Source organism: Propithecus coquereli, unplaced genomic scaffold (assembly GCF_000956105.1).
Source record: "Propithecus coquereli isolate 6110/MARCELLA unplaced genomic scaffold, Pcoq_1.0 Scaffold358, whole genome shotgun sequence".
Lineage (NCBI taxonomy): Eukaryota > Metazoa > Chordata > Mammalia > Primates > Indriidae > Propithecus > Propithecus coquereli.
The window spans coordinates 2,013,970-2,025,955 of NW_012149263.1; the positions used below are offsets into that span (position 1 = coordinate 2,013,970).

An 11,986-nucleotide genomic window follows, 5' to 3' on the forward strand; every position below is an offset into this window, starting at 1 on the left:
TGTCATTCATTCCTAATGGCAATTTGCCTTGACTTTTTTTTTTTTTTGAGACAGAGTCTCACTCTGTTGCCCAGGCTAGAGTGCCGTGGCGTCATCCTAGCTCACAGCAACCTCAAACTCCTGGGCTCGAGTGATCCTTCTGCCTCAGCCTCCCGAGTAGCTGGGACTACAGGCATGTGCCACCATGCCCCGCTAATTTTTTCTATGTATTTTTAGTTGTCCGATTAATTTCTTTGTATTTTTAGTAGAGACGGGGTCTCACTCTTGCTCAGGCTGATTTCGAACTCCTGAGCTCAAACAATCCGCCCGCCTCAGCCTCCCAGAGAGCTAGGATTACAGGCGTGAGCCACCGCGCCCGGCCTTGACTTTCTTTTTAATATGAAAATTATTTAACTTTTAAATTTCCTAGTGGAGAAATGGATTTTGGCTAAGGCTGTGTTATTTTCTAACTGTCTATAACAGACATCAGATATCATGGCATATTCTTTTTTTTAAGGTTTTAATAAATCATCTAAATCTCCCCCCTGACCTCACAGCAACTCACCTTTTTTCTACTGGGTTTCTTTACATTATGAATCCCATGATAAGGAAGAGCTACGCATGAAAGCTGCGCAGTTTTAAATTTTCCTCCAGAAGGAATTATTATACCTAACATTCGAAAAACAAAAAAAAAGAGAGAGATAATGCAAGATGTTTCTATAGTCACTGCATGTATAAGGCCTTCTCATATGACCTCTAATAATGCACAATTATGAAAATATGAAGAATAATAAAGGCAGCTCTCACTTTGCACACTTTCAATACTAGCTACTGTTCTAAAGGATATAAATATATTTAACCCTCACAATGCAAGTAAGAAATATGATGCTAGTATTGCTAATTTATAAATGAGAAAATTTAGATGTAGTTAAGTAATTTGCCCTATAAGAAATAAGTTATAATGGTGAGGGCAAGTAAAAAGTAAACATTGGTTAAATCTTTTCCTATGTTGATTCAGTTGAGGTTAATTTTAGAGAATCAGCTTGCAAATATTTAACAAGGTTTGAGTGAGATGGAAAAATGTCCTGCATTTTTAACAGTAATGTAGGATTCCTCAAGTACCAATAGTCAGATGAATTACTGGCTAAAGAAAATTGGTGTCCCACATATATGGCATTAATATTATGAATCCTTTGATTTCCCCTAAGGGTAATAACTCTTATATTGAGAAAGGTCTGAAAAGTTAATTTCTCTAACACATTCACTGCTCTCCTAAGCTTCTCCCCATTATGAATTCCCTGAGGTTGACTTGGCCACTGAAAAGGCCTTCTCACTTTTCTGACATTCATGGAGTTTCCAATTTTTCACCAACTGAACTCATGTCTAATAAATTCAGAAACACAAATAAACCCCTCCCAACTCCTAACATTTATGAGATTTCTCATCAGTAACATATGTCAAATCAATTCTGGCCCTTAAATAAAGGTCTTTCAGGCCTTATATCTACAGTATGAATTCTGATATTTAGTAAATTGTTAGACTCAAATGCTTTTCATGTTCCTTACAATCATACATTTGTTTTCTTTTAAACTAGCATGAATTTTCTGATGTCAATGAAATTCTGAGCCTTCCCACATTTCTTTATTCACTCCTCTGTCCTGTATGAACTCTTTGATGTTGACTAAGATGTGAGCCACGAATAAAGGCCTTCCCACATTGCTTACATTTATAGGGTTTCTCACCAGTGTGAATTTTCTGGTGTCGACTAAGTTCTGAGCCACGACCAAAGGCCTTCCCACATTCCTTACACTCATAGGGTTTTTCACCACTATGACTTCTCTCATGATGAGTAAGTTCTGACCTTCGGATAAAAGCCTTCCCACATTCCTTACACTTATGGGGTCTCTCACCAGTGTGAACTTTTTGATGTCGAACAAGTTCTGTGCTACAAGTAAAGGCCTTTCCACATTCCTTACATTCGTAGGGTTTCTCCCCAGCATGAGCTCTCTGATGTCGAGTCAGTTCTGATCCACGACGAAAGGACTTCCCACATTCCTTACACTTATAGGGCTTCTCACCTGTATGAACACTCTGATGTCGAATAAGATGTGAATCGGAGATAAAAGCTTTCCCACATTCCTTACATTTATGGGGTTTCTCACCAGTATGAATTCTTTGATGTAGACTCAGCTGTGAGGCACAACTATATACCTTCCCACATTCCTTACATTCATAGCGTCTTTCACCAGTATGAATTATCTGATGAAGACTAAGTTGTGTGTCATAACGAAAAGCTTTCCCACATTCCTTACATTTATGGGGTTTCTCACCAGTATGGATTCTCTGATGTCGGAAAAGGTGTGAGGGACGGGTAAAGGCCTTCCCACATTCCTTGCACTCATAGTATTTCTTATCGCTGTGAATTCTCTGATGTAGATTAAGTTGTGTGGTAGACGGAAAAGCTTTCCCACACTCCTTACATTTATAGGGTTTCTCACCTATATGCATCCTTTGATGTTGACTAAGTTGTGAACTAGAATGAAAGGCCTTCCCACATTCCTTACAGTCATGAAGTTTCTCAACAGTATTAATGCTCTGAGGTTGAGTAATTCCAGAGTCATGAATAAAGGCACATTTCTTATTTTCATTACAGTTTTTGCTTTCATGATGTCTCTGATGCTTAATCAAGTCTGATCTACTATTAAAGATTTTCCCACATTCTCCACATTCAGAATCCTTTTCCTCATTATGAATTCCTTCATGTTGAATAGGATGTGACTGGCACCTGAAAGTGTTCTTACATTTCTTACAGTCACAGGATTTCTTTCCAGTATCATTTCTCTGATCTTCTCTACGGGCTGTGCACTGAATAGATGTGGACCTTTCTTCAGAGGTTATTACAGCTTGTCTGAAATGTCCCTCCTGATGCCCTTGTTGTCTCTCCACTGGGTGTTTGATTTTTCTGTTATTTCGGACCATCTCCTGCTGTAATGATTTAATTTCATAACTACCCTCTTTTGGAGATAAATTCTTGGTTTCTCCTCCAGACTCCCAGTCTGTAAGGTAACAAGAAAGAAAACAGGAGGCATTTTCCACATTGCAGGAGAAAAAATTTCTAACACACAAATGACAAACTAAAAATAGTGAATAATTTAAACAACTCTTAACACTACACTGCAATTTGGAGAAAAAAAGGGAGGGGGAATGAGAATAGAGAAAATGAAGAGAGCTCATAAAGGCAAAGGCAGTGATTTTTCATCTCTGGTGAGAATCAGAATCAGATAGGAAACATTCAAAATACAAAGTCCAGGAAACATCCAAGACAAACTAAATAAAAATCTAAAGGACTAGGACATTTACAGCAGCAAATCCTCTTATCTCCATTCTCAAACTTTATCCAGATTTTGACTTCTCCTCTCTACCTGTATTTCTGCCATCTTGTCCAAAGCCATCTCTCACCAAGAGTAACACAATACTAACCTAACTAGTCTTTCTCCACTGTTGCACTCCTAATATTCCATACCCAACACAGTAGCCAGAGTGTTCTTGTTAAAATAAGTCAGAGCATGTCATTTTTCTGTTCAAAATCCTCCACTGGATCTCCCTCTCATTAAGAGTAAAAGTCAAAGTCCTTAACTGGTCTAAAAGGCCTTCCATAAACTTGTCCTGCACTACCTCTTTCTGACCTTGTTTCCTGTCTTCTCCTATTAGCTGACTTTCCTCCAGCTCCCTGACTACTGGATGTTCTTCACACTTGCCAAGCACACCCCTCCTTCAGAATCTTTGCCTGCAAATATCTTCCCTAAAATATCAATATGGCTCATTCAATAACTCCATTCGGACCTTTATTCAAATACCAACTTACAAGACCACCCTTTACAGAACAGAGCCCCACTCACTCTACTTACCCTATTTTTCCATAGCACACTTATCATCACATCATCTTATCTATTTTCCCAACATTATAAAAATGTTCGAACATACAGAAAAAGAACCTTCATATTCCCACTACCTAGATTCTATAACAAACCTCTGGCTTTATTTGTCTTATCAAATATCTATCCATCCATCAATCCATATTGCAGACATTTGTATACTTCACTTCTAATCTCAACAGTAGATTATGTTATACTTTAACTTGTTTACTTCTGTGTTGTCTGCCTGCCCCTCACTGTGCCTGCATAAGGTAAATACTCAGTAACTATTTGTTCCATGAATGAACAGCCACTGATACTTTTGTTATTCCCCCTCAAGGATTCTGAGACAACTGCAAGTGTGAGACTCGCTGTTTAAATACCGTGCCCTCCCTCTGCACTTAGAATAAAATCTAAACTTTCTTACCAGACCTGCAAAACTCTGCATTATCTGAAGCCTACCTCCCTATCACTTTCATTTTGAGGCAGTCTTACCTTTACTCACCGTGTGTCCACTATACTCACCTCCATTCAACTCCTGCATCATGCCAATTGCTTTCTAATCTTAGACCCTTTGAGACAATGTTTCAGTCCTGTGAATGTTCTGTTCCAGGATCTCTGTACAACCAGCTTCTCTCATTCTAAATATCTTAATTTTCTGTAAGTATCTTGTTCTTTGTCCTTATTATCTTTTTCTCAATCCTGGAATTACATGCTTATTTCTTCATCAATTTATCTACTGCTATCAATTCCCCCAAAGTGGCCTACAACTAGTGTAAAACTTCTTTGACTCACCATGATATAACTAGTCCCCAGCACATAGTTCAATGAATGTCAAAATAATCACTTCAAACCCCGCAGGCCAAACTAAAAAACATCCCTGGCTAGATGTGGCCAACAGGCAATTTGTAATCTCAAACCTGAGCATAGGTTTTGTAGCCCAAGAGCTCTGGGTAGAGACTCTTGTTCTTTGCAATTAAAAGAGAGCATGAGGTCACTGGATGCCATGGGGGAGGGAAAAGAATGTTAAAAGCAAACTCAGTGCTTGGCAACTTTGTCATCTGAATAGTTCCTCTCCATACCATTGTGAAAGACCTTTGCCACTATTCCCTAAAATGCTGTGAGGCAGAGCTTTCAATCTTGCCTACCTCTTCTTTATTTACCATCCCTACTCCTATTATACCAGCTGGAAAGTAAATAACAAATGTTTAGGTGTACAATCTGGAAACATGGCTATTCTTTTGTATATAATAAGGATAAAAACAGTCTATTTTAAGGATATGATAAGTAGCTTTACTGCTGCTGCCTTCAAATATTTTGAGCTAATGCTGTTAAAAACAAATGTGACCAAGAGGGGGAAATTTTAGAGAAAAAAAAAGGGGAAAAGTTTAGAGAAAAACAAAAGTATTTCAGTCTAAAATGAGGACTTTAGGGAGGAGAAGTTTATCAGAAAATACAGTACTACTCAGACTAAAACAAACAAAAAAAAAAAAAAAAAAAAAAAAAGGAAAGAAAGATCTCAATTCAAGAGTCTAACTGTACAGCTTAAGGAACCAGATAATAAAGAGCAAGGAAAACTCAAAGCTTTTAGAAGGAGAGAAATAATAAAGATTACAGTAGAGATGAACAAAATAGGGAAGAGAAAAACAACAGAAAAAAATCAATAAGACCAAAAGCTGGTTCTTAAAAAAGATAAAAAATATTGACAAACCTTTAGCCAGATTGACCAACAAAAAAATACTAAAATCAGGAATTAAAAAGGGGATATCACTACTGACCTTATAGAAATAAAACGGGTTATAAGGAACTACTATAAACAATACTATATGCCAACAAATTAGACAAAATGGGCAAATTCCTAAAAAGACACAAAACTACCAAAACTGACTCAAGACAAAATATAACATCTGAATAGACCAATAACAAATAAAGAGACTGAATTAGTAGCCAAAAATCTTCCCACAAAGAAAAGCCCAGGACCAAATGGCCTCACTGCTGAATTCTACCAAACATTTAAAGAAAACTTAATACAAATCCTTCACAAACACTTTCGAAAGACAGAAGAAACATTTTCCACCTAATTCTGGGGCCAGTCTTACCCTGACATCAAAACCATACAAAGCAAAGATATCACAAGAAAATTACAGAGCAATATCCTTTATGAATGTAGATGCAAAAATCCTCAACGAATAAAACGGAACCAAATCCAGCAACATAGAGAAAGAATTATATAACACAATCAGGTGAAATTTATCCTAAAAATGCAAGGTTAGTTTAACATTCAAAAATTTATCACTGTGATACATCAAAATTATTAAAACAAAGGACAAAAACCACTGGATGTCTTAATAGATGGAGAAAAAGTTATTGAAAAAAGTGCTCTAAAATCCTTTCATGACAAAAACACTCAACAAACTAGGAAAAAAAGGGAACCTGTATACAAATGTCCATAGCAGCACTATTCCTAACAGCTTAAAAGTAGAAACAACCCATATGTCTTTCAGCTGATGAAGGGATAAACAAAAATCTGGTATATTTATACCATGGAATACTATTTGGCAACATAAAAAAATGAGGTAATGATGTATGTACAATATGAATGAAACTTGAAAACATTCTGCTAAGTGGAAGAAGCCAATCACAAATTACATATTGTGTGTGGTATCGTTAATACAAAATGCTGGAATAGGCACATTTATACAGACAGAAAGTAGATTAGTGGTTGCCTAGGACTGAGGAGTGACTGCTAATGGGTATTGGGTTTCATTTTGAGGTGATGAAAATGTTCTACAATTAGCTTGTTGTGATGGTTGCACAACTCTGAATATTCTAAAAATCACTGAAGTATATACTTTAAATGGATGACTTTTATGGTATGTGAATTACATCTCAATAAAGCTATTTTAAAAACTTAGGACAAAACTAGACCCCAAGTACAAGTCACAGGGAGGGAGGAGAGCACTTCCTATCTGAAATGAGATGGAAATGATAGAAGGGTAGTGAGAGAGTGGTAAATGGAGTAAAATTTTAGGGCCTTGTGCTGAAACATCCTTAACTTTCTTGCCCAGATATCAGTCCTTTTTAGGGAGCTTTCCTATCAACATCTCAGAAGTGTTGCCTTCTCACAGGCCAGCTAGGCGACTAAATACAAGTCATCATAGCCTCCCCAATATGATTCATTATCACTCACCTGGACACCATTCTTTTGTCTCCTTCCTCTTACCCAGCCAGGGCTCTTTCCCCTGCTCCAATAAGGAGATCACACTTGGCTTAGTGTCAGAAAGTCCTGCTCAAGGAAAAAAAGGAACAAGGTTATGGCGTAGGTGTCAAAATAAAAATCAGGCCCTCATTATCAAGAAAGAGGAGCAAGTAGATTAAGAAACAAATGAGGAAAATAAAGATGCCCAATGGAACAGCCCATTTCCAACTTCACAAAAGACAAACCATTCTTTGGCGAGCAAGAATCATTAACTTAACCAGGTACTTGAAAAGCACTTACGAAAAACTCACAATAAAGAACATAAGAATTCCAGGAGGCTAATTCTGAATTTGGGGGTGGGGGGTCAGATAAACAAACTTACCCAGTGAGATCAGGTTATTGTAATTTTCCAACATTACATCTCGGTATAAATCCTTCTGAGTAGAGAACAAGCATTCCCACTCCTTTTGAGAGAAGTAAATGACAACATCTTTGAACTTCAAGCCCTGAAACCACAAGTAAATATACTATTTGTGAAATTAATGGACAAAATCTTTAAGACAGTATAAAAGAAAAAATGGAAAAAGCAATTCAGTAGGGGAGCTTCATTGGGAAAACAGGTTGTGCTGGACCCTTCAACGTGGATGCGTCAGAAAGGAAACAAGGGTGATCACAGTCAAGTGTCCACATGGTTCTTGAGCATGCCTACTTCTGCAAATTAACTCTGGGCACTTCTACCATCCACCTGGGTTTGTAAGTCTGGATAAGTGGTGCTTCCCAATTAAATGAAATTGTGCATGTAAGCACATGTAGCACACAGCACATCCTATGTTGAGCACACGATGCTTCTCACTGCTTCCTCCCCATTCTTCCACTCAAGAAATAAAATCATAATCACTTTTCCATGTCTCCACAAATTCTTAAATAGACATCATTTTTACTGGCTGCATGACACCTCATCTTATGTGTTCAATGTTCTTTTGCTGCAGCACTAGTTTGGAGTTCTCTAAGATCCTTCTGCAGGTGTAACAGTCATTATTTCTCAATAATTTATAAATCTGGCTAAATTGTTCCTGTAACCACAAATTGCCCTTAACTATACTATTCCCCTTGTTCCCAAGCTACCAGATCTGTTGGAGAAAGATCCAGACTCACGATGATGAGCACAAGCAACCCAAGTTCAAAACAGACCCATTTATTGGTATCCATCTGGCATAGACTCCTTGGGAATATCCCATAACTCCATACACTCCATCTATCGTATCGCTATCATATCTCCAGTCCTAAAAACCTCGAGAGCTAGAGACACTGGCAGATACTGAGACTCAAACAAGTCAACATCAATTCCCTTCTTGTCTAATTGGAAAACCCAAGTTTGCAACGTGATTGCACTTAACCACTCACACTTCATGAAATCACAGCTCTAAGAAAGGAGACGTTAAATTCCCAGCACAGGTCAGTTTTCCTACTCCACTGGTACTCTCGGTAGAAGGATATGCACTTAAGAAATGCTAAGTGGTTTGCTGTTGAGTACCTAAACACTTGTTGGGGAACACTTAACGGACAGCAGCCTTTGGTAGCATCACTGACTGGAATGGGAAGAACTGGGGAGCAAGTTCCTAGAGAGAGGCAGGAAGTTTCTGGAAAAGAAATATACTGTTCAAATCTTCCAAAACAAAAAGATTGCACTCAGAAGTGATCAGCCAATTCTTAAATTTATATGGAGAAGCTAAAGGCCAGGAATAATTAAAAGACACTCCTAGAGAACAAGATTCTATGGTGGAGGGACAGGACTTACCAAATATCAAACATTACTACAAAGCTGTCTTTAATTAAGACAATGTGGTTTTAGTGCAGGAATAGACAAATGGGTTAGAAAGGAGAGCCCAGAACAGACCAATGTATATTCAGGGAAACTTAATTTATGACAGAACTGGCCACTGAAGTACAAAGGGGAAAGGACGACAGTGTAGTAAGGAATTTGGCTTCCAAAGAGAGTCTGGCCTTTATCCTGGCTCCTGGGAAGTAACCACTAAGCACCTGGAACTTCCGAAGTGATAGGAATGTCTCTGTCACTTATGGTGGACCCCTAAGACCACATCTGTTAGTTTATGCTAATGCAATGACTCTGGCTATGCCAGAAAGACCAACCCTGTAATCTGTCTTGGGGCTTTGGGCTTCCAGGCAAAAGGAGGGAGGGAAGATGCTGGAAACTGAGTTCGAGCACACAGAAAATGATTCAATTAATCATTCCTATGTAATGAAGCCTCAATCAAAACTGTGGACACTGAAGCTTGGGTGCACTTCCCTGGTTGACAATACTCTATATATACTGCTACACATCAGCACTGGGAGAGTAACATATCCAATGGACAATGGAAGCTTCATGTCTGGAACCCTCCCAGTTCCCACCCTATGCATCTCTTTTCTTTGCTGATTTGAATGTATCTTTTCCCTACTACAAATGTGACTCTGAATATAATAGCTTTCAGTGAATTCTGTAAGTCTTTCTACTAGATTATTACACCTGAGGGTGGTTTATGGGAACCCCTGAATTTGTAGCTAGCTGGTCTGAAGTAAGATTGGTCATGGGAACCCCTGAACTTATAGTTGATGTCTGAAGTGATGGTAGTTTTTTGGGAACTGTTCTCTCAGACTGTGCATTTGCCTAATCCTTTGCAATGAATGGCCTTTTCAATAAATGGTCCTGGGATATTAGTTCTCCACATGGAAAAAGTGAAATTGGACCCCTACCATACACCATACCCTAGAAACAATTCCAAATGAGTTGAAGAGTTAAACATAAGAGGCAAAACAATATCATTTAAAGAAAGCAATAGAGAAAATCTTTATACTTAAAGGATATAAATAAATTAGTAAAAGAAAATAATCTTAAATTTGATGGTATTAAAACTGAGAATTTCTACCATTATTTAAAGGTTACAAGTCAAGCCATAAACTGAGAAAGCATGCATAGCACATATAACTGACAAAGGAGGACAATCTACAATATTTAAGAAATGCCTATAAAGTATTAAAGGGAACAAAAAAACTGGAAATATAAAAATCAACAGAAAAATTAGAAAATTACATAAGTGGTACTTCAGTGAAGTTTAGAAAGCATGAATGCCAATAGGTATGAAAGGGGGTTCAACCTCATTTAGCACCAAAATATGCAAATTTGAAATCAAAATAATGTATCAATTCATACCCACCAAGTGGGTGAAAATTTAAAAGTTTAACAATACCAAGTGTTGGTGAGGAAGTGAAGTAACGGGAATTGTAAATGGGTATAAACACTTTAGAAAACAACTAGGCAGTGTCTAGTAAGGTTGAAAATGCACATACCCAGCAATTCCATTTCTAGTTACATACTTAGAGAAATTCTTGCACATGATAACAAAAGACAAGTTCAAGAATGTTCACAGGAGTAATGTATGCAATATAAGTAAGAAATATATATTTATACAATGGATGGGTATACAGTAGGATAAATTCACAATATGAATGAATCTCCTGAACATACGCTGAGAGACTAGCAAAGAAGTTGCAGGAGAATCCTAATATGATTTCCTTATATCAAATTTAAAAAAGAAAATAAATACATAGGCTTAAAACTATAAAGAAAAGCAAGGGACTGCAAAACACAAAATTCAGAATAATAGTTACCTCTGAAGATTAAAGAAGAAAACTAGGGGGCATGGGCAACATACATAACCTACACATCTGTACCCCCATAATATGCTGAAATAAAAAAAAAAAGAAGAAGAAAACTAGATTGGGATGATCACAGCACACATGGGGTTTCTAATGATAATTAACATTCTAATTCTTAAACATGGTGTTCATTCTTTATCCCTTGTACACTTTCTATTATTTGATATTTAATAAAAGCAGTTTTAAAAAGACAAAAATTTGTAAGCAAAAAGGCTGCTGCATGTGACACTGGAGGGGACAACAAAGAAATTAATGAGACTGAAGAACCTTATCCTGCTCTTCAACTTCCCTGCCAAATCACTGAGGCATGTTCATTGTCAAGAATGTTCTGAGAATGAACAAAATCCAAAGTGGAAATTCTAGATCAGATGAGACAATGTACGCAAAACAGACAGCAGTGGGGCTAGTTTAGGACAACTGCTCCATACATGCAGTTTCCTCCTCTTCCCCCTTCTCCAAATCACTAATGTAAACCTTTTGGATGGATTCCTGAAATAAGATACTGTCCTGAAAACCAAGAAGTTCTTTCCGAGAAGAAAGTGGCAAATGCAACCTACCGCCATGACTTTAGAAGCCCAGCAATTCTTCTCTCCTCCTCTTCTGGGTTCTTAGAGAAAGAAAAAGGTGGAAAAGGGTTAAGAAATCATAAGACAACAGTTCCTTCCTAAATCCTGGAGGAGGCCAAGTCAGAACAAATCCCTGCCCCACCCCAGGCACTAAGAGGGAGGCCAAAGAAGCCTGCAACCCCATTACCCTCTCCCATCCTCACAAAGAAAAGCAGGCGACCTTAAGGTTCAAAGAGGAGTTCTGCGGGAGACTCCCAGATTGTATGTAGCCTTCTTCCTTCTTTAAGAGCCTGACCTGGGGAAATTTCAGGCCCAGCGTCTTACACTGAGCCCAAGTCTGTGGCTCCAAGCCTAAATGGACCCACTTGTCAGGGTCCCACACTCCTGTCCTTTAGGCTGGGGGCATCTCTATAGGAATAGATCCCCGAACCCTACAGAGTGAAAAAACAGAGAAGTGGAATTAGCAGAGGCTCCGAGTTACAAACTCTAGAACCACTCCCATCCCCAACACACACCCCAGGTAGTCCCCAGGGTAACACCATTCAAGGCCCTGGAGACTAAGTGGAGGTGGCTGTGTGCATTCCGGCTGGGCTTGAAAATGCAGTTGGAGC

The 11,986-nt window shown here is 38.2% G+C and overlaps 1 protein-coding gene across 1 annotated transcript; it reads right to left on the bottom strand.

The window, feature by feature from the left end:
• Positions 1–1,620: 1,620 nt before the first annotated feature.
• On the bottom strand, positions 1,621–11,572 carry LOC105816171 (zinc finger protein 571-like). Its single transcript, XM_012651499.1, has 5 exons — positions 11,563–11,572; positions 11,367–11,416; positions 7,475–7,598; positions 7,084–7,179; positions 1,621–3,035 (listed from the first exon to the last, which is right to left on the bottom strand). The coding sequence occupies exons 1-5, from the start codon at positions 11,570–11,572 to the stop codon at positions 1,621–1,623; spliced, it is 1,695 nt and encodes a 564-aa protein (XP_012506953.1).
• Between the last annotated feature and the right edge of the window lie 414 nt (positions 11,573–11,986).